At 44.7% G+C, this 26096-nt stretch overlaps 2 protein-coding genes across 3 annotated transcripts in view; one reads left to right on the top strand and one right to left on the bottom strand.

The window, feature by feature from the left end:
• The window catches only part of LOC144697912 (uncharacterized), a 294824-nt gene extending 274026 nt beyond the window's left edge, over positions 1–20798 (top strand). Inside the window, 1 exon segment of the mRNA XM_078569873.1 lies at positions 19935–20798. Coding sequence (XP_078425999.1) covers positions 19935–20798 — 864 coding nt within the window.
• On the bottom strand, positions 1231–25903 carry LOC144697011 (uncharacterized). Of its 2 annotated transcripts, none has more exons than XM_078568765.1 (2): positions 25780–25903; positions 1231–4401 (listed from the first exon to the last, which is right to left on the bottom strand). In XM_078568765.1, the coding sequence occupies exon 2, from the start codon at positions 4247–4249 to the stop codon at positions 3185–3187; it is 1065 nt and encodes a 354-aa protein (XP_078424891.1). In that variant the 5' UTR covers positions 4250–4401; positions 25780–25903; the 3' UTR covers positions 1231–3184. The 2 variants fall into 2 exon arrangements, with proteins under 2 accessions (XP_078424891.1, XP_078424890.1); XM_078568764.1 differs by lacking the exon at positions 25780–25903 and adding an exon at positions 5588–5711 and having other exon boundaries at positions 1231–4607.
• Between the last annotated feature and the right edge of the window lie 193 nt (positions 25904–26096).

Genomic DNA, 26096 nt, shown 5'->3' with positions numbered 1-26096 from the left:
TGGGAGAAGATCAGGGACAGGGGAGGGAAGCCTGACAGCTTCTTGGGAGATGTGGGTCTCAGGCAGTAAACGGGGAGTGAGCGCCTCCCACACGGGACCCCTTCCCTGATCGGGAATCACCCCAGCAACTGCCCTACCCCCACCCCTGAGTGCTCCCCATCCCTGGCCTTTCCAACTTTGTTTTTGAATGTTCCTGTGAAGCAGCTTGGTAAGTTTTATGACAGTAAAGTCCCTTTCTAAACACAAATCACTATTATGTGCATAAGAACTTTGAATCACTGGAACTGATTTCTCCAAACATTTGGCAGCAGCCATAATCTCTAAACTTATTTTCAGCCAAGTTTTAAAGTTCATCTGTTTGCCACATTTTGTAAAGTTTGTTGAAACAAAATGACAAATTGAACAATCTATGTCTTCTGTCAATGCAGTTGATGCTAATTTTCAATGATGCAGCCATGTTCAACTTTCCCTGCTGGTCAGCAAAGTGAAGCAGCTTTAGAGAATACAGAGATTAGGGCACAAGTAGAAGAAAGGCCGACTTCCCGTTGTTTTATAACCAAGAAAACAAGCTTGGAATACAAAAGTTCAGCAAAATTGTTCCCCATCCCTAAACACACACATACTGGTCTGAGAGAGAGAGAGGCCTTCAGGCCAAAGTGCACAACAGTCTGAAAGGGAGCTCTCACCAGTCATTGTCCACAGGAGTCTGGGGTTATTGGGAAGAGAGAGAAAAATAAAGTTTGTCCAGGACAGGCCTGAGCTGGAAGTTGACAGTGGATAATGGTCAAGGTTGCGAACTCTGCTCATTCGAACTCGGAGACGCTGAACCCCAGCTAACATCCTATAGTTGAGCTGAGTCCATAGGTTGAACCTGGGAGTCTTTTGATCTGCAGAATTTGCTCAGAGAAATGCTGAGCCATTGAGGTTTTTATTCAAGCACTGCTTTAAGATTTTTGAATGAACTTGTTAATATCAACTGAAATGTTCGGGGTTTGGAAGAATCGTCCAAATAAAATTTTATTGAAGGCAGTGAAAGAAGCAGAAAAAACAATTTTATCAATATGTTATGGTGTGTTATTTTTTAAAATATTATTATGATCCCCAGCTTAGGTTACCCCTGGACAAGCCTGATCCCAGGCTGGAACCCAGCTTGATAGATCCTAACTTTTATTTGTTCGTTTAGATACGTGGAGAGTGGTTACTGAACAGAGTCACCGAAGTCAGCTAATGAACGTGGAACAAAAGAATAAAACATTTATTTAACAAGAAAAGATGAACTATATTACAATACTCCTTCACCCACATCTATACATTTACAGATATAGCCAGATTTGTAACAATAACATAAACTTCAAAAGCTATCTAATACTCTAATGTTCACAGTAAGTACAGTCCACGTAAACCAATTGGCAACCTGTGGTCAGACACACTACGCTCTGAAACCAAGTGACAGATGCCATCCGAGACAGATGCTATGGATTTCTCCTCAACTCCCCCCAGACGCTTGTTACACGTGAGACAAACAGCCTCACTGAACTCTGTCTTTCACGTGAGGGTTTCCAATCTCACTTTCCAAGAATTCGCTTTGGAATCTTCTCCCAAACCAACACTTTCTCTCAGACGCCTTCCGCTGGGGTCCACCTCCAGGGTTTTGAACTCTTCTTCCGATGATCCTCTCCCTTGGGTTACCACATGCATTCAAACTGTCTTCCATGCACACTCTCTCACTGACTCAGCCATCAACAGTACACCACTACTTCACAGGCCCATAGTAAAGAGTTACAGACCTTCAGCCGTTCTTTGGGCATTCTTGCCTCTTGCAAGCTGTTCTCTCAGCTTTTGTCTCTTTAAATCTGAAGCTTGGAGCCTTCCTCTCTGCCCCCCACCCCACCTCCCCCCACCCTGTGCAATTTATTAACTGTGTGTGAAATGTGCTGGATCGCAAGCTGCCGGGTGAGGATGGAGGGATTGAATGTGGCGTGCGAAGATCACAATGCACAGGGACAGTTCTGAGATCACATGTGGCCGGGAACACAAGGCAGCTGGGAGGGCGGGACCACCTCTGAGGAGGTAAGAAATTGGAAAAAGAAATTAAAAGGGTGGAATTCCTTGATCCTACAATCGGAATTCATTTCTCATCCCTGCATTGCACTGACGCCTGCGTCCAGTATCTGGACCATCACAAAAGGCGGCAATCATTAGGTCCTCTATTCGTTGCGACACTGCAGAATGTTCCATTTGTTCCATCAAGGCTGCCGGAAATGACTGCTTCCCGGGAATTTTTTGAAGGCAGCACACATCTCACATCTGATCCAACAGAGAGTCTCTCTCTGAGAACTGAAACTCAGTTAGAACCAAAAGCTTGTCCATATGTGACACCTCAGCACAATCCAGCAATTTAAATGCTAAGACTGAACCGGGCATGTGTAAATTGAATTTCTTCAATCTTTTATATAATGTGTTAAAGTCCATGATCTGTTCCTCCATGGAATGACCATCTGATTTCAAAATCTATCAAAGTCTGACTATGCTTCATAGGAATCCACTAGATCATCTTTCTTGTAAATCTCATCAATGAACCCGAATAGAAGATCCAAACCTTCCTCAGTATCCAACTGACGGGCATCCAGCTCACAAAATACTTTGCTTCTGATTTGACAAGTGACAATGCCAAGGCCATACCTTGTTTTCTCCTTGGTAGGGACATAACCCGTGTCCACATATCCACTTCATTCTTCCACTGGTCATATGGCCCAGACTCTGAGAACATCAGTGGCCACTCAGACGCTGACAATTCCCACTTGCTTTCAGCCATTTCTCACAAAAGCTACTCGGATCGTAACTTCTGTCTGAAATTTTATTTTCCTTAAATCTCCAACCTACATCATTAGACAAGCATTCTCAGTTACCATGTTATAATCCTGACAGCCTTAAGGCGAAGGAAGAAACAGGTGCAAATCTTTACTTGTATATATTTGTTCACAGAGTGAAACATTACAGATATATACCTCCTGACTTCACTCCACTCTATGTCAATAAGTTTCTCTTTCCAGCCACTCATGCAACCATCTAATCAATGCCCTCCACGTGTAGACACTTAAACTGAGTTTATACAACTAACACCCACAGTCAGAGCATCTAAAAGGTCACCAATTGGTGTGATAGCCATGGTGTCTCAGCAAGTTCAACAAATCAATGAATCCCTACCAACACTCAGAGTAGGTGAAGGGCATCTCTCCTCAGTGTGAACTCGACGGTGTTTCTTCAGGCTGGATGAATCAGTGAATCCCTTCCCACACTCAATGCAGGTGAATGGTCTCTCTCCAGAGTGAACGCGTCGGTGTGTCCGCAGGCTGGACGATTCAGTGAAACCCTTTCCACACACGGAGCAGATGAATGGCCTCTCTCCAGTGTGAACTCGCCGGTGCTTCCACAGGCTCGATGAATCAGTGAATCCCTTCCCACACTCACTGCAGGTGAACGGCCTCTCTCCAGTGTGAACTCGCTGGTGTGTCAGCAGACTGGTTGACTGAATGAAACCCTTCCCACACTCGGAGCAGGTGAATGGCCTCTCCCCAGTGTGAGCTTGCTGGTGTCGCAACAGGCTTGATAACTGAGTGAATCCCTTTCCACACACGGGGCAGATGAATTGCCTCTCTCCGGTGTGAACTGCCTGGTGATTCTGCAGGGTGGATGATTCACTGAATCCCTTCCCACATACAGAGCAGGTGAACGGTCTCTCTCCAGTGTGAACTCGCTGGTGTGTCAGCAGGTGAGATGACCGAGTGAATCCCTTCCCACACTCAGAGCAGGTGAACGGTCTCTCCCCAGTGTGAACTTGCTGGTGCTTGCGCAGGGCGAATGAACGACTGAATCCCTTCCCACACTCAGAGCAGGTGAACAGCCTCTCTCTGGCGTGAACTCGCTGGTGCTTCTGCAGGGCAGATGAATGAGTGAATCCCTTCCCACACTCAGAGCAGGTGAACGGCCTCTCCCCAGTGTGAACTCGCTGGTGTCGCCGCAGGGCGGATGAATGAGTGAATCCCTTTCCACACTCAAAGCAGGTGAAAGGCCTCTCCCCGGTGTGAATCCGTTGGTGTTCCTGCAGAGTGGATAACTGAGTGAATCCCTTCCCACACTGAGAACAGGTGAACGGCCTTTCCCCAGTGTGAATGCGGCGATGTGTTTCCAGCTGGGATGGGAAACTGAATCCTTTCCCACAGTCCCCACATTTCCACGGTTTCTCCATGGTGCCGGTGTCCCTGTGTCTCTTCCAGGCTTCACAAGCAGTTAAAGTCTCTTCTACCACAGAACATGTGTATGGTTTCTTCCCGCTGTGAATGGTGTGATTTTTTTTGTCAGGCTGTGTAACTGGTTAAAGCTCTTTCCACAGTCAGTGCACTGGAACACTCTCACTCGGGTGTGTGTGCTCAGTGCTTTTCCAGTCACACTGATGTTTAAAATCTTTTGAAGCAGACAGAGCAGACAAACAGTTCTGCATCTAGATTCAGAGGCTGGTGATATTCAGGTCCCATCGAATCAAGTGTCTGTAAGATTTGGAAATGTCATTTGAGATTTCTTTCTGCAAATCCTCCCCTTCTAATCAGCTGTCAAAAGAGTTTACAAAAGTCATCACTGTCAGTACAGGATAAAAATTCAGAACAGACAATTCTAGTTTCTATGGAACATTCTTTCCTCTCTCATTCGCCAAAAGCTGTAAATCTCTGTCCCACACACTCTCCCTCCATTCTCACTCTGCTGTACCTAATAATGAGCCTCCCAATTCTCCTGAAGGTGACGATACATGCTGATCGAAAAATCCACGCTCACCTGAAAATCTTCATGCAGGCTGCTAGCCTATGTCCATATTACTGGACTAAAAATGTGTGTAATATAGAGGACTTCATTACTTGATTAGAGATAAAGCCAGAACGCGAGGAAGAACTTTATTTAGGCAGTCAGCTGTCGTGGCCTGGAACTCGCTTCCTATGAGGCTGGTGGAAGTAGGGACGATCAAATGATTCAAAATGAAATTGGTTAAAGACTTGAAGGAAATAAACTTGCAGGGTTCTGGGGATATAGAGGGGAAAAGGAATGACTGGATTGCTCCACAGAGAGTCAGCATGGACACTAGTTGCCTTTTGGATTCCTTTGGTGTTGTAACGACTCAGCGATTGGAAATATATAACGTAGCTACAGTACTATATTAGAAAACAATAAATAGTTGCAAATTTTCTTTATTACAGAACCATAAATAATATATCAACTAAGTAACATATAACAACACTAGACATATCTTTGTCCTATATTAACTTACTGTTCCCTTAAATGCCAGCCATCTCCTGGGGAAACTATCCCTTTAATTCTGAACATTAAGAAAGAGACCATCCTTTTTGCCAAATAAATGTGTCAAGCTGAGGGAGCAAAGGATGTCAATGTCGTTAAGAGAGAGACCTCGGCCAACCTTTCCAGAGTCTGCACCCTCCCAGGATTCACTTCCCTTCCCTTCAGTTCCTGCAAGTCAACAATTTACCCCCAGAATTAGAAAAGAAATGGAAAGAGGAAGGAAAGAAAGTGTTTTACTCACAGATGTTGGACACAGGAGGAAGTTTCAGGCTGTGAAGCTCAATCTTCATTGTCACAAAGTACGCGCTGATTGACTGGAGGACCAGCGTTCTTCCGGTCCTCCAACTCTTCCCATTGGACCGAACCTCAGCAAGTAGGTGGGATGGGCTCTCTTTGGCACATGCGCAATTTCCCGCTCCGTTAGACATGCGCAGTCCCGGGTCGCCCGTCCGCTCGATGGATTGAGCGGTTTCCCCAGCGCGAGGACTTGTGGGGGCTGCAGCCGCCATTACTCATCCGGAGCTCAGCTTCCAAACTCCTGGGACTAGGATGAAAAATGGGAGTGGAGGGCGCAGTGACCTCAGTCTGTTCAAATAGTTTGTCAGCTTCAGGCGTAAAGATTTTGACTAAAATAAAAATTGAAAGTTTTGCAGACAATCACAAGGCTTGGCCACATGTGTGGAAAATGAAACAGAGTTAACATTTTGAGTCCAATATGGCTCTTCTTCAACGAAGATTTGAAACACCTGGGTGACATATTGTGAAAGACAATAAGTGAGTGTGAAACTGAACCTGAGAGTCAGCACCTTCTGGGGAGGAGAATTGGGAGAAAAGCAGGAGGAGGATAATTGGATGAATTAAGGTTACAATCAATAGGGAGAAGGGAGTGTGTGGGGGGACAGAGATTTGTCGTTTGCGAGGGAGAAGGATGTTCCATGACAACTAAAATTGACAGTTCTGGATTTCTACTCCTCGCTCACAGTAATGTATTTTTGTAATCTCCTTTTATAGGGGATTAGTAGGGAGGATTTGCAGATAGCAAACACAAACCAAACATAACATCAAAATCTGATATAGTCACTCGATTCATCGGGTCCTGACGATCATCGGCCCTTGAATGTGGAAGGAGAAACATTTGTCTATTCTGTCTGTGGGAAAGGTTTCAGATATCAGTGTGAGGCTTAAATTGATCATCCAAGCTGATGATGGCCAACTGTTACCAGACTGGTGATGAACTATATAATCACGACAGTAGATGAGATTTTGTGAAAGCGTGCAGCCACAGTGGGTTGAGGCCATTCATATGTTCTGTCAGTGGGAAGTTCACTCACTGAACTTGATACCCACCAGTGAGCACACACAGGGTAGATCCATCTGCTCCATTTGTGGGAAGAGATTCATTCTGTCAGTCAACCTGCTGGCACAACAGTGAGTTCACTCCACGGAGAGGCCCTTTAATGTATGGGAAGGAATTCAGCCAATCTTCCAACCTGTTGGCACACCAATGATCTTACACCAGGCTATGGCTGTTTAAGAATTCCACTTGTGGGAAGGGACTCGCTCATCCCACCTTCTGACACACTAGTGACTTCATGTTTGACTGTAGGGGTTAGATTCTGCTGTTCTTGCTGCTGTTAATCACATCCAGGACTGAACCATATTAATTCTAACAGTTGGGGTCTGTTTCTGCTGTTATTAATCCCTATAACTGGGCTAGAGTTTAATATTCTGGTAATGTCAAATAAATCAGCTTTGTTTTGGACAAACAGTTTGTCAAGTCCTTGATGTCACTGAGAGATGAAAAGGTAGGTTTTAAGAAGAGTCTTAAAAGAGGAGTGAGAAGTGAAGAGGTTAAGGGAGGGAACTCCAGAGGTTTGGAACCTGGCATCTGAAGACTGAAAGAGTGTCAGCCCAGGGTTTTGGGGGACTTGAGTCTGTGGAGTGGGGACTCAAACCCACGATGTTCAGACTCAGAGGCAAGAGTATGAGGCTGACTGAGGCATGGTGTTCGGGGAAGTGATGTGAAGTGTCAGTGGCCTCATCCTTTCCCTGTCATTTGCCCCATTCCAGGATCAGCAGATCGAGCTGAGAAAATAGGCAACAATTAAAAGGGGCATGAAGAGTGTTAAGAAAATAAACTTCTTCACCCAGAGAGTGGTGAGAATGTGGGACTTGCTACCGCACAGAGTGATTGAGGTGAATATCATAGATGTGTGTAAGGGAAAGCTGCATAAACACTTGTGGAAGAAAGGTAGGATTTGCTGAAGTAAAGCAGGAGGAAGTTCGTGTCCAGTACAAATGACATAGACTGATTAGCCTGGTTCTGTGCTGTATATTCTGTGTGAAGAACTTACATTATACAACACAGGAACATAGGAACAATGGAACAGGAGAAGGCCATTAAGCCCGTCGAGCCTGCTCCGTCATTCAGTACGATCATGGTTGATCGAACACTTTGATGCCTTTTACTTACACTGTCCCCATAACCCTTTACGTTATTGTTAATCAGAAATCTATCAATCTCTACCATTAACATACTCAATGACTGAGCTTCCATAGCCCTTCGGGGTCAAGAATTCCAAAGAATCCCCCTCTCTGAATAAAGAAATTTCTCCTCATCTTGGTCTTAAGTGGCTTCTCTTTATTTTGAAATTGTGTCCCCTGGTTCTAGGCTCCCCGACCAGGGGAAACATCTTACCCACATCAACTCTGTCTATTTCTTTCATTATTTTGTAGGTTTCAATGAGATCACCTCTCATTCTTCGAAACTCTAGAGAATGCTGGCCAAGGTTGCCTAGTCTCTCTTCATAAGACAATCCTGCCATCTCCAGAACAAGGCTGGAGAACCTTCGTTGCACTCCCTCTACAGCAATAATATCCTTTCTGAGGTAAGGGAACCAAAACTGCACTCAGTACTCCAGATGCGGTCTAACCAAGCTTCTATACAATTGAAGCAAGACTTCACTACTCCTGTACTCAAATCTTCTTGCGATAAAGCCTAACATCTCCCAACCTTCAGCCAATTAAATACTTATTTCTAAGATTAGGCATTTCAGCATTTGTAACTTAGGTTGAGATGAGGCGTTTTTAACATGTAAGCCAATCTCAAGTTTCAGCTCAGGATCTTAATGTACAAACAGCGCATATTTAGAAATATAGACATAGCTAGGGACCAGAGGATATTGGCTAAAGATCAGGAAATGGTCAAATAGAAACCTGCCCAGGATCCAGCAGAACGGGCTGAACAAGGGGATACTGAGCTAAAAGGGGCCAGGATACACAGGGACTCTGTTCTAAAGGGGTTTGTGTGCATACACAGATAATCCATGTCCAAATGTAGCAAGGCCTGGACAATATCTAGGCTTGGGCTGACAAGTGACAAGTAACATTCAGGCAATGACCATCTCCAACAGGAGAGAATCCAACCATCGCCCCTTGATGTTCAATGGCATTATCATCACTAAATCCCCCACTACCAACATCCTGGGGGTTACCATTGACCAGAAACTGAACTGGACTAGCCATATAAATACTATGGCTACAAGAGCAAGTCAGAGGCTAGAAATAGTACGATGAGTAACATACCTCCTGACTTCCCAAAGCCTGTTCACCATCTACAAGGCACAAGTCAGGAGTGTGGTTAAATACTCCCCACTTGCCTGGATGAGTGCAGCTCCCATAACACTCAAGAAGCTTGACACCATCCAGGACAATCCAGCCCGCTTGATTGGCACCACATCCACAAACATTCACTCCCTCCACCACCAACGCACAGTAGCAGCAGTGTGTACCATCTACAAGATGCATCACAGCAATTCACCAAGGCTCCTTCAACAGCACCTTCCAAACACACGATCACTACCACCTAGAAGGACAAGGACAGCAAATAGATGGGAGCACCACCAGCTAGAAGTTCCCCTTCAAATCACTCACCATCCTGACTTGGAAATATATCGCCGTTCCTTCACTGTCGCTGGATCAAAATCCTGGAATTCCCTTCCTAACAGCACTGTGGGTGTACCTACACCACATGGACTGCAGTGGTTCAAGAAGGCAGCTCACCACCACCTTCTCAAGGGCAACTAGGGATGGGCAATAAATGCTGGCCCAGCCAGCGAAGCCCTCATCCCATTCTTTTTGCAGAGATGCTGAGCAAAGCGGTTTGCATACACACAGAATTTGAGCTGAAGTGGTTTTCTTACACACCCTAAGCAATATAGTTCCAAGTCAGGATGGCGTGTCACTCACAGGAGAATTGCAAGTGCTGCTGTTCCCATGTGTCTGTTGCCCTTGTCATTCGAGGCTGTGGGATTGGAAGATGCTGTTGAAGCAAACTTGGAAAGTCGCTGTGGAGCATTTGTAGATGGTACACATTGCAGCCACTGTGTGTTGGTGCTGGAGGGAGTGAATATTTAAGGTGGTGGATGGGGTGACAATCCAATGGTCTGCTTTGTCCTGAATGAACTTTCCAATTTGAATAAGACTGGCTGAAAAGTAATAATTGGTTCAGGAAATAATTGGGACCCAGTAAATTTAAATAATTTCAGTCCATTTGCTAAAATTCTGATCTTCCAAGACATATTGCGACAAATCACATGAGATGATGGTAGCTGAATTGAATGTCTTGGCTGCTCACCTGGACATGTGACTGACAAGAGGCATTGATTGGACAATAGCTGGAAACAATGAGCTGAAATGGTCTTTTGTGAGTAAAACTATTTCTCTTTAACCCAGGATGGGCTATATCAGAGTTAAAGGCAATACCAGGCTAAATTACACTGAATATACAGCACAGAAACAGGCCATTCAACCCAACAGATCCATGCCAGTACTTATACTTCATTTGATCCTGCTCCCATCTAACTTGATCAGCATATCCTTCTATTCATTGCTCCACCGTGTGTTTATCCAGCTTCCCCTTAACTGTATCTATGTTATTCACCTCAACATCACCCTGTGCTGCTACCTTCAGGGATCTGTAGCCGTACCCTTCAAGGTCCCTCTGTACTTCTCAGTATCCTACCTTTTATTGTGTATGCCCTTGCCTTATTAGCCTTCCCCAAATTCATTACCTCACATTTCCCCGGATTGAATTCCATTTGTCACTTTACTGCCCATCTGACCAGTCCATTCAGCCTAAAGCTTTCTTCCTCACTATCAAACCCATGGCCAATTTGTGCCTCATCTGCAAACTTCTGAATCATAACCCCTACGTTTAAGTCTAAATCATTGATCTGTGCCATGAACAGCACAGGACCTGATACTGTTACCTGTGGAAACCCACTGGAAACAGCCTTCCACTCACAAAAACATCTGTCGACCATTATCCTTTGTTTCCTGTCACTGAGCCAATATTGGGTCGAACTTGCTACTTACCCTTGGATCCCATGAGTGTTTAATTCACTGATTAATCTGACATGTGGGACTTTATCAAAAGCCTTTCTAAAATCCAAAAATATAGATTACTTCAAATGCACTACCCCATCAACCTTCCTTGTCACGTCCTCAAAAAATTCACTCGATTTAGTCAGACACAACCTTCCCTGAACAAATCTATGCTGATGACAGCCCCTGATTGATCAATGCCTTTTTAAATGAGGATTTATATTGACAGTAACAAGGGTTGAGCGAGACCCTAATCAGTGTACAGAGAGGAACACAGGGTGAGAGAGAGAGAGAGAGAGAGAGGAGACCGAGACACTAGTCAGTAACAAAAATAAGTAATGAAATTGAATCCAGACACAGATATGCATTAACTAACACCATTTTATGAACAGATTAACAGAGTAAACACTGTACTTGGATCAGATAAAGACAAAATACTGTGGATGCTGGAAATCTGAAACAAAAACAAAAAGTGCTGGAAAAACTCAGCAGGTCTGACAGCCTCTGTGGAGAGAAAGACAGAGTTAACGTTTCGAGTCTGTATGACTCTTCTTCAGAGTCTGAAGAAGAGTCATATGGACTCGAAATGTTAACTCTGTCTTTCTCTCCACTGTACTTGGATAGTAACAAAAACAAGTAATGAAATTAAGACCAGACACAGACATGCATTAACTAACACCATTTTATGAACAGATTGACAGAGTAAACACTGCTTGAATCAATGTTATTAACTGATAGAGTTAATCTGACCATTAATTGATTCAATTCCATCACAATAGCCCAGCATCAGATAGATCTTTATACACAACAGGGTTATATCCAATGTCCAATATTAGAGGTCACTGTGGCTGTTGGACGCCTAGTTTCACTGCCCCAGTTGACAAGCTCACAGCTTCGGAGAACTAGTCTACACAGGGTATGTTTCTAAAGCCTGATCACAACATCTTGCCTGGTTAGCTGTTGTATGTACCACCACGGTCAGGAAGCTTACACAAAGCTCAACCATAAACAATGGTTTTTCTTTCTCCTGATTCCAGGTCCATCAAGGGGTTGTGTCAGCATCAACCCCGGTTTCACCCTCATGTGCCCCAATTGGTTGGAGGCTCATTTCCAAGTCAATCCTCCAGCACCTCCCTGTCTCTCTATTAGTTCGATGCCCACGGCAGTTTCCCAACGGGGTCCCAGGCCCTGTTATTCTCATTTACATTTAGACCTCAGGTCCGTCGCCTGGCTGTCATTGACACGAGCAGTAGAGAGACAGAAAGGTGTCAGAGGCTCAAATGGGAAGTCGAAACCTACGGCTCCAAACCAACACTTCAACATTTAAGAACGTAAGAAATAGGAGCAGGAGTAGGCCATTCAGCCCTTCAAGCCCGTTCCACCATTCAATATATTCAATGGCTCATCTTCTTCTTCAACACCATTTCCCTGCACCATCCTCGTGTCCCTTGATGTTTTTAAGATGTAGAAATCTATCGATCTCAGTCATACTCAACAGCTGACCCCGCACAGCCGTCTGGGGCAGAGAATTCCAAAGATTCACCACCCTCTGAGTGAAGAAATTTGTTAGTAAAATACACGTTATTTATACTGGGATTCTTGATGTTAGGTTTAGACACTGGAGGCAGAGTGTGGGGGCATTTAAAGAGTAACTTTCTCTTTCTAATTTGCGTTGTCTATAGTGTTAGTCGTGGTTCAGTGTGCAGCACTCTCACCTCTGAGTCGGAAGATTGTGGGACCAAATCCAACCCCAGGGACCTGAGCACCAAAATCAAAGCCCACGTTCCTAGTGCCAGCACCGAGGGAGTGTCGCACTGTGTTGGAGCTGCCATCTATTGAATGAGATGTTAAACCGAGGGTGCTGTCTGCTCTCTCAGAGGTTTGAGGGATCTTGCTGTGCACAAATTGGCTGATGCGTTTCATACGACAAAGGCTTCAATTCAGAAAGCACTTCATTGGCTGTAAAGCACTTTGGGGATCCTGTGGTGGTAAAAGGCCCTGCAGGAATGTAAGTCATTTTTTAATTGTCAGCAAACATTACACTCGGAGCCCTCATCTAAATCATTAATGTAGATTAAAACCTAATTTTGTATTATATCCTCTTCTGTAACACCTTTTCAAATCCTTTCTGAAAATCTAAACACAATACATCCAAAATTATTTTAAACACGCAGCGAGTTGTTGTGATTTGGAATTCACTGTCTGAAAACCTGCTGGAAGCAAATTCAACTGTATCCTTCAAAAGGGAATTGGACAGATTCTCGTAAGGAAAGGAAAATGTCAGGGCTACGGGATTATTTGGAAAGCTCTTTCAAAGAGCCAGCATGAGCATGATGGGCCGAACAGCCTCCTTCTGTGCCCTATGAACCTCGTGTGCATTTAAAAGGGAGCGGGGGTCATCTTCAATTGTGGGTGTTATATTAAAGAAAGCAGTGCCTCCTCTTCTCTGTATGTTTAGTTTAACACTTAAATCTCCCCTTGGTTGCAGATGGAATTTAATACCGAGAAGTGTGAGGTGATGTGATTTGGCAGAAGGATTAGGGAGAGGCAACATAGGCTTAACGGCACAGTTCTAAAGTGTGAGCAGCGACAGAGGGACCTGAGGGTTCATGTGCAGTGATCATTGAAAGTGGCAGAACAGAGTGAGAGAGGAATTAGCAAAGTAAATGGGATCTTGGGCTTCAGAAATTGAGGTATTGAGAACAAAAGCAGGGAAGTTATATTGAGCCTTTATAAAGTTCTGGTTAGGCCACAACTAGAGTAATGAGTCCAGATCTGGTCACCACACTTTAGGAAGGATGTGAGGGGCCTTGAGAGGGTGTAGGGGAGATTTATCAGAATGGTTCCAGGTATGAGGGATTTTATCGACAAGGTTAGGTTGGAGAAGCTGGGTTGTTCTCCTCAGAGCAAAGGAGATTGAGGGGAGATTTGATAGAGTTGTCAAGTTTATAATGGATTTAGATAAGGTGGATGAAGAAAAGCTGTTCCCATTAGCTGATGGTGCAAAGATGAGGGGACACAGAATTAAGGTTTTGGGAAAGAGATGCAGGGGAATGTGAGGAAGAATATTTTTACACAGTAAGTGGTACAGTCTGGAACTCCAGTCTCTCCAATGAACTGAAGTCCCTCATCCCTGGTACCGTTCTCGTAAATCTCCTCTGCACCCTCTCTCAGAACTTCACGTCTTTCCTAAAGTGTGGGGCCTATATTTAGGGTTCCTTTCCAGAGGGATAGAATTGAAAAGCAGGGAGGTTATGTTTAACTTGTTTTGAACCATGGTTAAACTACACTGGGAGTGCTGTCAATATTTGTGATCTCCATTTAGAAAAAGGAAATAAAGGCACTGGAGAAGAGGCAACAAAGATTCACAGGAATAATACCAGAACTGAGAACATTTAAGCTTCAAGAAAGACTGGGGCTGCTTTTCTCTTTACCCAGCAAGTGATGAGAATGTGGAACTCACTAACACAGCGAGTGGTTGAGGTGAATAGCATGAATATATTTAAGGGGAAGCTAGATACATACATGAGGGAGAAAGGAATGGAAGGATATGCTGATGGGGGGAGATGAAGAGGGGTGGGTGGTGGCCCATGTGGAACATAAATAATGACAAAGACCAATTGTGCCGACTGGCCTGGCCTGTGCTGCAGACTCAACGGAACAGAGACAAATGTATACATTTTAGATCTACCTGTAGTGGTGGGCAGAACACTATTTACTATCCAGGATAAAATAAATGTCCTTCATCTGCTTTTGCAGATCATTTCAGTGGAAATGTGCGCTCCCGGGCTCAAAGAGCATCAATCCACTGGGAGCCAAGTTGTGAGACCGGCCAGTCCAGCAGGAAGAAACCCTCCGACCCTCCCACTTCACTAACTGTCAGAGTGAACATTGTTCAGTTCTGGATGTGATTTACAGCAGCAATAACAGCAGAATCTAACCCCTGTAACTACTTGTGAACTCGTTGGTGTCTCAGAAAGTTGGATACCTGAGCGAATCCCTTCCCACAGTCAGAGCAGATGAAGGGACTCTCCCTGCTGTGAACTCGCCGGTGTGTCTGCAGGCTGGATGAATCACTGAATCCCTTCCTACACTCAGAGCAGGTGAAAGGCTTCTCTCCGGTGTGAACTCGCTGGTGTCTCAGCAGATTGGATACTTGAGTGAATTCCTTCCCACAGTCAGAGCAGGTGAACCGCCTCTCCCCGGTGTGAACTCACTGGTGTCTCAGCAGGTGAGATGACTGAGTGAATCCCATTCCACACATGGAGCAGGTGAACAACCTCTCCCCCATGTGAACCTGCCACTGTGTCACCAGATGGCTGAATGAATCCTTTCCCACAATCAGAGCAGGTGAATGGTCTCTTCCCAGCGTGAACTTGCTGGTGCTTCCACAAGGTGGCTGAATCACTGAATTCTTTCCCACATTCAGGGCAGGTGAATGGCCTCTCCCCAGCGTGAACTCGCTGGTGTGTCAGCAAGTGGGATGACTGAGTGAATCCCTTCCCACACATTGAGCATGTGAATGGCTTCTCTCCAGTGTGAATGTGTTGATGAGTTTCCAGCTCAGATGGGGAAGGGAATCCCTTCCCACAGTCCCGACATTTCCATGGTTTCTCCAGGATGTGGGTATTCTTGTGTCTCTCCAGGTTAGAAGATCAGTTGAAGCCTCATCCAGACACAGAACAGGTGTATGGTCTCTCCCGTCTGAATGGTGCGATGTTCTTTCAGTCTGTATAACTGGTTTAAGCTTCCACAGTTAATGCACTAGAACACTCCCACTGGGGTGTGTGTGGATGTGTGTATCTTGGTGCTTTTCCAGTCACTCTGATGTTTAAAACGTTTTGAAGCAGACAGAACAGACAAACATTTTTCCTTCTAGATTCAAACACTGATGAAATTCAGGTCCTGATGAATTTAGTGACTCTGTCAGATCTGGACATGATGTTTCATTGGAGATTTCCCTCTGCAAGTCCTCCACTTCTAATATCCTGCAAAAGTAGATTACAAAGTCATCACTGTCAGTACAGATTAGAAATTCAGAACAGGCAATTCTAATTTCTATGGAACATTCTTTCCTCTCTCATTACCCAAAAGCTGGAAATCTCCATCCCACACACTCTCCCTATATTCTTACTCTGCTGTACCTAATATACACCCTCCCAATTCTCCTGAATTCATGCTGATTTACAGATTCATGCTCACTGCATTCCTGTCCTGAACACAGAGACCTGAAAATCTTCATGCAGGCAGCTAGCCTCTATAGATGTCTATATTACGGACTAAAAATGTGAGTGATATAGAGGATTGTGTCACTTGATTAGAGATACTGGGGGAATGTGAGGAAGAAGTTTCCTTTGGCAGCAAGCAGTCATGATCTGGAACTCGCTGCCGACGAGGATGGTGGAAGCAGAGATTATCAAGGATTTCACAATGAAGTTGGATGGACGCTTGAAGGAAATAAACTTGTAGGAACAAGGGATATAGAGGGGTAATGGGTCTGACTAGATTTCTCTTCAGAGAGTTGACATGGACTCAAGTTGTTGAATGGAATCCTTCTGTACTGTAATGTCTCTCTGACTGGAAATATATAACATAGTTATAGTACTATATTACAAGAATAGAAATAATTATAAACATACTCTACTGCTGAAACATAAATAATATATCTAATATGTACTATATAACAACACTGGACATATCTCTGCTGTTATTATCATGTGAAGACCAATAAGGTTAATAAACAAATTCCCAGGCAATCCCAATGGAATAAACTGAAGGACAAGGTTTCACTTTTTAAAATTTTTACTGCAGCAATCAAGCTAAAAGCAACAGAAGTGAAGCCTGCATTAACGGACAAACAGTATTTGAATAGACAGGATAATTTTCACTTTAAACAGTTTATACAATAAAAACAGGCTCCACAAAATCACCAGCATTTCCCCCCTCAGCATATTTGGCACTAATTCCAGTTACAGATTCCCACAACTCTCTGTGTTTCCCAGGCAAAGGAAATAAAGTGTTTTATTCACAGATGTTGAACAGAGGAGGAAGTTTTTGTGCGTGTGAAACTAAAAACAAACGCTGAACTGATGTAACCAGACTACAGGACTTGGTAGAAAATAAAGCAAAGACATTTTGTCAAGCCTCCTCCCCTCCCCTCAGCTGGCAGCCCAGCGCGCAGGCGCAGAAACAGCTGCTGGTCCGAGCAGTCCGGAGCAGGCGCAGTGCGGCTGCAGTCAGTGGTCGCTCTCGATCTCTTTTCGGCCCAGCCAGCCGCCGTAGAGAATGATTGGGGAGGGGGAGTTCGCCGAGCGGCTTCTCGCTCTGGCCGGAGCCGTCAGCCGGTTGCCTGGAAACCTCGGCTCGAGATGGTGTCGGAGGAGCGGGGACAAAGGGTGGGGGCGGGGATCCCGCGTCTGCGCGCCTGGCCCGCAGACTGGAACCCGAGCACGTCACCGCGGAGCAGAGTGATTCCTATTGGCTGATTCAGGCAGGGTTCCATTGTGGACAATGAGCTTCAGACTGAAACTTCCTCCTCTGGGCAACATCTGTGAGGAAATCAGTGTTTCCCTCTGACCATTTCTTTTCTAATTCTGGGAGTAAGTTGTTGACTTGCAGGAACTAAAAGGCAAGGAAGTGAATCCAGGGAGAGTGCAGACTTTGGAAAGGTTGGCCCAGGTCTATCTCTTGAGACATTGACATGCTTTGCCCCCTCAGCTTGACACATTTATTTGCCTTGCTAAAAGGATAGTCTCTTTTGTAATGTTCACAATTAAAGGGGTGGCTTCGCAGGAGATGACCAGCATTTAAGCGAAGAGTAAATTAAAATAAGACAGAGATCTGTCTAGTTTTTTTATTCATTCACAGGATGTGGGCTTCGCTGGCTGGGCCAGCATTTATTGCCCATCCCTAGTTGCCCTTGAGAAGGTGGTGGTGAGGTGCCTTCTTGAACTGCTGCAGCCCATGTGGTGCAGGTACGCCCACAGTGCTGTTGGGAAGGGAGTTCCAGGATTTTGACCCAGTGACAGTGAAGGGACGGCAATATATATTTCCAAGTCAGGATGGTAAGTGATTTGGAGGGGACTTCCACGTGGTGGTGTTCCCATCTATCTGCTGCCCTTGTCCTAGATGGTCCTGCTGAGCGTTTGGAAAGTGCTATCTAAGGAGCCTTGGTGAATTCCTGCACTGCATCTTGTAGGTGGTACACACTGCTGCTACTGTTCACCAGTGGTGGAGAGAGTGAATATTTGTGGATGTGGTGCCAATCAACTGGGCTACTTTGTCTTGATGGTGTCAAGCTTCTTGAGTGTTGTGGGAGCTGCACTCATGAAGGCAAGTGGGGAGTATTCCATCACACCCTTGACTTGTGCCTTGTGGACAGGCTTTGTGGGGTCAGGAGGTGAGTTACTCGTCGCAGGATTCCTAGCTTCTGACCTGCTCTTGTTGCCATAGTATTTATATGGCTAGTCTTGCTCAGTTTCTGGTCAATGGCAATCCCAAGGATGTTGACAGTGGGGGTTTCAGTGATGGTAATGCCATTGAACATTATGGGGTGATGGTTAGATTCTCTCTTGTTGGAGATGGTCATTGTCTGACATTTGTGTGGCATGTATGTTACTTGCCACTTGTCAGCCCAAGCCTCGATATTGTCCAGGTCTTGCTGCATTTGGACATGGACTACTTCAGTATCTGAGGAGTCAAGATTGCTGCTAAATATTGTGCAATCATCAATGATTCTGACCTTATGATGGAAGGAAGGTCACTGGTGAAGCAGCTTAAGATGGTTGGGCCGAGGACACTATCCTGAGGAACTCCTGCAGTGATGTCCTGGAGCTGAGATGATTGACCTCCAACAACTACAACCATCTTCCTTTGTGCTAGGTATGTCTCCAACCAATGGAGAGTTTCCCCCCTGATTTCCATTGACTCCAGTTTTACCAGGGCTCCTTGACGCTACACTTGGTCAAATGCAGTCTTGATGTCAAGGGCTGTCACTCTCACCTCACCTCAGGAGTTCAGATCTTTTGTCCATGTTTGAACCAAGGCTGTATTGAGGTCAGGAGCTGAGTGGCCATGGTGGAATCCAAACTGGGTCTCAATGAGCAGGTTATTTCTAAGCAAGTGCCACTTGATAGCCCCGTTGATTACCCCTTCCATTACTTTACTGATGATTAAGAGTAGGCTGATGGGGCAGTGATCGGCCGCATTGTGTACAGGACTTAACAGGGCAAATTTGACATGGGTAGCTGCAGTGCAACAGCTTGGCTGGATCTGCATGCTATATGTATATGACAGGTATTGTTTATGGTTCTCTAATCAAGTACATTAATTTTATTTCTAGTCTGGTAATGTTCTGCTGCATATATTTCCAATCATAGGATCATTAAGGCATAGAAGGAGTCCATACAGCAACTCAATTCAATACCGACTCTCTGTCAAGCAACACCCTCAGTCCCGTTTTCCCTTGATATTCCTGTAGCCCTGCAAATTTATTGCTTTTAAATGCCCACCTAATTTCATTTTAAAATCATTGATCATCTCTGCTTCCACCACCCTCATGGGCAGCAAGTTCCAGATCATGATCGCTCACTGCCTACATAAAAGTCCTTCCTCACATCTCCATGTTTCAAATAATACAGTACTATATATTCCAAGAATTTTTAGTCCATATATATATATAAATATATATATATAGAATCAGTAAGTATGGATCTGTCAATCAGCACAAATCGACACCTTCAGGAGCATTTGAAGGTTGTAAATTAGGTACAGCAGAGTGGGAATGGAAGTAGAGTGTGTGGGCACAGATATTTACAGGTTTTTGGGAACGAGGGAAAAGAATGTTCCGTAGAAACTGGAATTGTTTTTCTGAATTTCTATCCTGTACTGACAGTGATGACTTTTGTAAACCTCTTTTACAGAATATCAGAAGGTGAGGATTTTCAGAACAGAAATCTCAACATGATCTGACAGTGTCACTTGATTCATCAACACCTGAATATGATCTGCCTTTTTAACATCAGTTTGACCAGAAAAGCACCGACACACACACATGTGAGTGAGAGTGTTCCAGTGCACTGACTGTGGAAAGAGCTTTACCCAGTTACACAGCTTGAAGAAACATCACATCATTCACAGCAGCGGAAAAACCATAGACGCGTTCTGTGCGTGAACGAGGCTTCAACTGATTGTCGAACCTGCAGAGACACAAGGACACTCGCACAATGGAGAAACCTTGGAAATGTGGGGACTGTGGGAAGGGATTCAGATTCCCATGTCAGCTGGAAAGTCATCGACGCACTCACACTGGGGAGAGGCCATTCACCTGCTCTGATTGTGGGAAGGGATTCACCCATTCATCCCACCTGCTGACACACCAGCGAGTTCACACCAGCGAGAGGCCGTTCACCTGCTCTGATTGTGGGAAGGGATTCACTCAGTCATGTAACTTGGTAAGACACCAGCGAGTTCACACGGGGGAGAGGCCATTCACCTGCTCTCAGTGTGGGAAGGGCTTCACTGACTTATCCACCCTACTACACCACCAGCAAGTTCACACTGAGGAGAGGCCGTTCACCTGTTCTCAGTGTGGGAAGGGATTCAATCGGTCATCCAACCTGCTGAGACACCAGCGACTTCACATTGGGGAGAGGATGTTCACCTGCACTGAATGTGGGATGGGATTCACTCAGTCATCCAGCCTGCTCTCACACCAGCGAGTTCACACTGGGGAGAGGCCATTCACCTGCACTGAGTGTGGGATAGGATTTGCTCAGTCATCCAGCCTGCTGAAACACCAGCGAGTTCACACGGGGGAGAAGCCATTCATCTGCTCTGAATGTGGGAAGAGATTCAGTGATTCATCCAACCTCCTGAGACACCAGCGTGTTCACACTGGGGACAGGCCATTCGCCTGCTCAAAGTGTGGGATGGAATTCACACAGACATCCAGTCTGCTGACACATCAGCGAGTTCACACTGGGGAGACACCATTCACCTGCTCTGAGTGTGGGAAGAGATTTAATCGGTTATACAATTTTCAGAAGCACCAACGAGTTCACAAGTGAATATTACGGAGTTTGGATTCTACTGTTATTGCTGCAGTTAATCACATCCTTGACTGAATTTTGCACATTCTGCCAGCTGGCAAACTGGGAAGATTGGAGCGTTTCTTTCTGCTGGACTGCCCAGTTTTACAACTTTGCCTCCAGTGGAATGATGCTCTTTGTGCCTCGTTACGAACTCCAATTTCTTATTTCATAAGGATCACAGAATGAAAATGTGTTTTGAAGGTAAATGATATTTAGTTTGCATTTCTGTTTGGAACATCCCAAAGCTTGCTACATTGCCTTGGAGATGGGCAGTGGGGGTTCGAAGGCTCTTTTGCTTCATTTATCTGGGTGTTCCTCACAGAATGCAATTGCAGATTTGTTCTTGTATCGTTTTCAGCCCCCTTGGCATTGGTGAGGCGAAAAGAAGCTGGACGATCAACCTAGTTTGAGCTGGAGGGCGAAATTTATAGTGATCCTTTCAGTGAAAGGCAGTTAGTCTTGTAACAGAAAGCAGTCAGCTTCAACAATTAGCTTGGAAAGAGCTGTGAAGATGATGTGGGAGCAACCTGGGGGAAAAGTCAGGGCAAGAAGGCAGTGAGGCTCCTGCTTGAGCAGTGGAATCCACAGTCGTGAGGTCTTGCAGTAATTTTTAAGCGCCAATTAGCCAAAAGCTAATGGAAAGATGCCCAGGAAATCTTGCACCTCAGAACAGGAGCTGCAACACTGAGGAGAAATCAAAGTGAATTCCAGAAGGCTGTGGCACGTGGGTTGGTCCCAGGAAAAGTGAATGAACCTTCAAGAGCTCGCACCGTTTAATGTAAACTTTTGGGCCTCAACAAAAGGTAGAATGGGTTTTATAGCTTAAGTGATTTCAAAACATGGTGTTAAGTTAGCAGTATTTGCTTTGTTTACTTGTTTATACAATGAAGTTTGTTTTTGTGCAATAATGTGAAATCTTGTGGCACAGCTCTTTCAGATAATTACTGGATTTTCAGAATTCTCTTCAAGCATTAATGGTCCCCACCAGCTTTGTAAGAAAGTTGGGGCTCACCTTGGATTTCGAATCCACAGACTGATACGTGTACGCTGTGTTTTGATAAGATTTAGACTAACAAGACCTCACTGTGAACTTTACTGTACTTATTGAGAAGCAGAATTGCTTGTTAATTGCTAAGATTTTACTTGAGGGGGGAGATTTGTCCCTGAGAAATAATAAAAAAATGATATGCATCTAACTGACAAGCATTCAAATGCTAATTTAGACTTCTCAATTGACCCTCCGTTACCTTTCTGTCTCTCTACTTCTGAAATGATTCACAGTGATAACCCTTACTGGTGACAGTGGTTAGATTTTATTCAGTATAAATAAGACCTGACACTTGCAAATGTCTGAGCAGTGGTATCAAAGTGCAGCAGCATTACCATTACACCCTGGATAGAAGCACCATCTCCATGTAAATGCTCCCTGGTCCGCCCCAGATGCCATGGCACCAGTCAGTGCAATATGTAAAATCTCTAAAAATCTATGTGCTCGAGGAATCCCTTCTTATACTTATTTTTTTAAATATCGCAAAGTCTATGGAGACTGATTTAACCCAACCATTGCCTGCTTAATATTTGAATGGACCAATTACAAAACCTGTCATTGAACCATCTGTACCCGTCCGAGCCACATCAAACTCTCAAACAATTGATTTCCCCACATTCCATCCCCGGGGCAGGGAGTCAGCATTCCCAGGCCAAGCAGTGAAAACATTCTGGCCTTGGCACCCAGGTGTTGTCTAGGATTCAAGGCACTCTTGTTTTCTCTGTTCTCTGGGAGCTGTTCATCTCCCTGTTCCCACATAACATGCTGTCTGTTCTCAGCTCTGCTAGATTTCTGCTGAAGTTTGGCCCCTTTTACACCTTTCGGATCAATAAAACATTTGGTCAATGAAGACCAAACCACAATTTCCCATTCTGTCACCTGTCAACCATCCTTGCCCAGAGCGTAATCTCAGCAGGAATAGAAACAGGAGAAGTGTAACAATCAAATTAAAAATAAATGCACAGCCAGTCATATAATTTAATTCAGTATTCACGGATAAGCAAGAAAAGCCGAAGTAGGGGTTCCCCAGGATTCTTACAGTCCACACCTTGAGAGGGAGGAGTACTCTCTCCAACTTCTCACTCAGTTTAACTCCGTTATTTTCCAGTTCTGTTTTGGCCCTGCCTGGAGTAACATCTACCTGATCTTTTCTTCTCCTGAAGCAGCATCATGAGTTCTAAGTTACAAGTATGTAAGGACATATGCTTCAAGCAACAGGTCAAGCATGGATGTACAGGATTCTCCAGCTCTCTCTTTACCCCTACCCAACTTGTGGCCAGCCCTTATCGAGTATTATTTCTCCCAAGCCCCTAATTGTCCCAATCCAAATTTTTATCCCTTTTACTTTAATTTTACTCACTTTTTGACCAAGACCAGTGTATTTAATTCTATCCTGTTTGTTTTAAAGTCAGTTTCACTATGGAGAATGTGTCAATTCCTTGATGATTTCAAAATGTTGTCTCATTCCCCTGGTCACATGAACCATTCATGTTATGCTGGGTATCAAGGAGCTGCAGATGTTTGGGACCCGTTCTTCAGTGTAGGTTCACAATGGATTTCCCCGTGTTAGTCATTTTACATGTAACAAATCACATACGCACACTCAAACCGGTATCCCAAAATCATGTCACACGTTCTTCACTTTCAGGTGATCTCATCAAAAGATCAAAGTGGGTGTCAGTCTCGAGATCTTCACTTATCTCCCCCAGTATGTTGCTGAGGTTTCAGGTAGTGGCCAGGCTTTCAAATGTACATCTTTATTTTAAAAAAAGTTCATAGGCAAAGGATAGAAATATTTCCAAGTGAAATCTGTCAACTTATACGTCTCTTCACTTTCCTGAATTCACCACAATGTATATGGATACTAGATTGATATATTCCATTGAACTACACCCTTGATGAGTTATTCCAATTCCTTTACTGTTCAGTACAATACTTTCCCAATACTTTTAAAACAGAAAATAAACATTCCCATTTTGTTTCAGGTATCAACATATTTTGTTTGTTCTAAATTTTAGATGTCAGGCTGAGTTGCTCTCCGAGGAGCAAAGGAGTTTGAGGGGAGACTTGATAGAGGTGTTGAAGATTATGACAGGTTTAGATCAGGTGGACATAGAAAAGCTGTTGCCGTTAGTCGATGGTACAATGTTGAGGGAACATAGATTTAAGGTTTTGGGTAGGAGATGTATGGGGATGTGAGGAAGGAACATTTTTACATAGTGAGTGGTAACGATCTGGAACTCAGTGCATACGAAGGTGGTGGAAACAGAGACAATGAATGATTTCAAAAGGAAATTGGATGAACACCTGAGGGAAATAAACTTGCAGGGCTACGGAGATAGAACAGGGCAATGGGACAGACTGGTACGCTCTACAGAGAGCTGGCATGGACACGATGGGCCAAATAGCCTCCTTCTCTGCCCGAGTGACTCTATGATCTAAAGAGAACAATTTCAGTTGCTCCAGTCTCTCCAACTAACTGAAGTCCTCATCCCTGGTGCCATTCTCGTAAATCTCCTCGGCACCCTCTCTGAGCACTTCACATCTTTCCTAAAATGTGAGGCCCATATATAGCCTTCCTTTCTAGAGGGATAGAATTGAAAAGCAGGGAGGTTATATTCAACTTGTTTAGAACCATGGTTAGACTACACTGGGAGGACTGTCAACATTTGTGATCTCCATTTAGAAAAAGGAAATAGAGGCACTGGAGAAGGAGCAATAAAGATTCATAAGAATAATCCCAGAACTGAGAGCATTTAACCCTCAGGAAAGGAGGGGGTGTATTTCTCTAGAAAAGAGGAAGACTGAAGAGTGACCTGATGGAAGTCTTTATAATTATGAAGGGGTTCAATCATCCAATAGGGATTTCATGAGAAACCTCTTTACCCAGCGAGTGGTGAGAATGTGGAACTCACTACCACAGTGAGTGGTTAAGATGAATAGCATGAATACATTTAAGGGGAAGCTAGATACAAACATGAGGAAGAAAGGAATAGAAGGATATGCTGATGGAGGGAAATGAAGAGGGGTGTGTTGAGGCTTATGCGGAGCATAAATACTGACATAGACCAATTTGCTGACCCTCCCACTTCAACTGCCAGAATGAACATGGCTTAGTTCTGGATGTGATTAACAGCAACAATAACAGCAGAATCCAACCCCATTAATCACTTGTGAACTCACTGGTGTCTCAGCAGGGTGGACAAGTCACTGAAACTCTTGCCACACATGGAGCAGGTGAACGGCCTCGCCCCAGTGTGAACTCGCTGGTGTCTCATCACAGTCGTTGAATCACTGAATCCCTTTCCACACACGAAGCAGATGAATGGCCTCTCCTCAGTGTGAACTCTTTGGTGTCTCAGCAGGTTGGATAAATCACTGAATCCCTTCCCACACTCGGAGCAGGTGAACGGCCTGTCCCCCGAGTGAACTCGCTGGTGTATCACCAGGAGGTATAACCGAGTGAATCCCTTCCCACACACAGAACAGGCAAACGGCCTCTCCCCCGTGTGGATACGCTGATGTGTCCGCAGGTGGGATGAATCACTGAATCTCTTCCCACATTCAGAGCAGGCAAATGGCCTCCCGCCTGTGTGAACTCGCTGGCATCTCTGCAGGGTGGATACATCACTGAATCTCTTCCTACACTCAGAGCAGGTGAATGGCCTCTCCCCAGTGTGACTGCGTCGATGAGTTTCCAGCTGGGATGGGTAACTGAATCCCTTCCCACAGTCCCCACATTTCCACAGTTTCTCCGTGGTGCTGGTGTCCTTGTGCCTCCCCAGGTTTGACGATCAGTTGAAGACTCATCCACATACAGAACACGTGTACGGTTACTCCACACTGTGAATGGTGTGATGTTCTTTCAGGCTGTGTAACTGGTTAAAGCTCTTTCCACAGTCAGTGCACTGGAACACTCTCACTCGGGTGTGTGTGTCTCAGTGCTTTTCCTTAAACTGATGTTTAAAATCTTTTGAAGCAGACAGTGGAGACTAGAACCAGGGGGCACAGTTTAAGAATAAGAGGTCTCCATTTTAAGACTGAGATCAGGATTTTTTTCTCTCAGAGGGTCACCAGTAGGTGGAAATCTCTTCCCCAGAAAGCAGTGGAGGCTGGTTCATTCAAGGATGTTTTGGACAGATTTTTGACAACCAAGGGAGCGAAGGGCTATGAGGGCAGACAGGAAAGTGGATTTGAGACCACAACCAGATCAGTCATGATTTCAG

This window comes from Cetorhinus maximus, chromosome 23, assembly GCF_964194155.1.
Source record: "Cetorhinus maximus chromosome 23, sCetMax3.hap1.1, whole genome shotgun sequence".
Lineage (NCBI taxonomy): Eukaryota > Metazoa > Chordata > Chondrichthyes > Lamniformes > Cetorhinidae > Cetorhinus > Cetorhinus maximus.
This window is presented reverse-complemented; position numbering and strand designations above follow the sequence as displayed.

Coding starts and splice junctions, on each gene's coding strand:
- LOC144697011 (XM_078568765.1), bottom strand. CDS start 4,249: ATGGAGAAACCGTGGAAATGTGGGGACTGTGGGAAAGGATTCAGTTTC.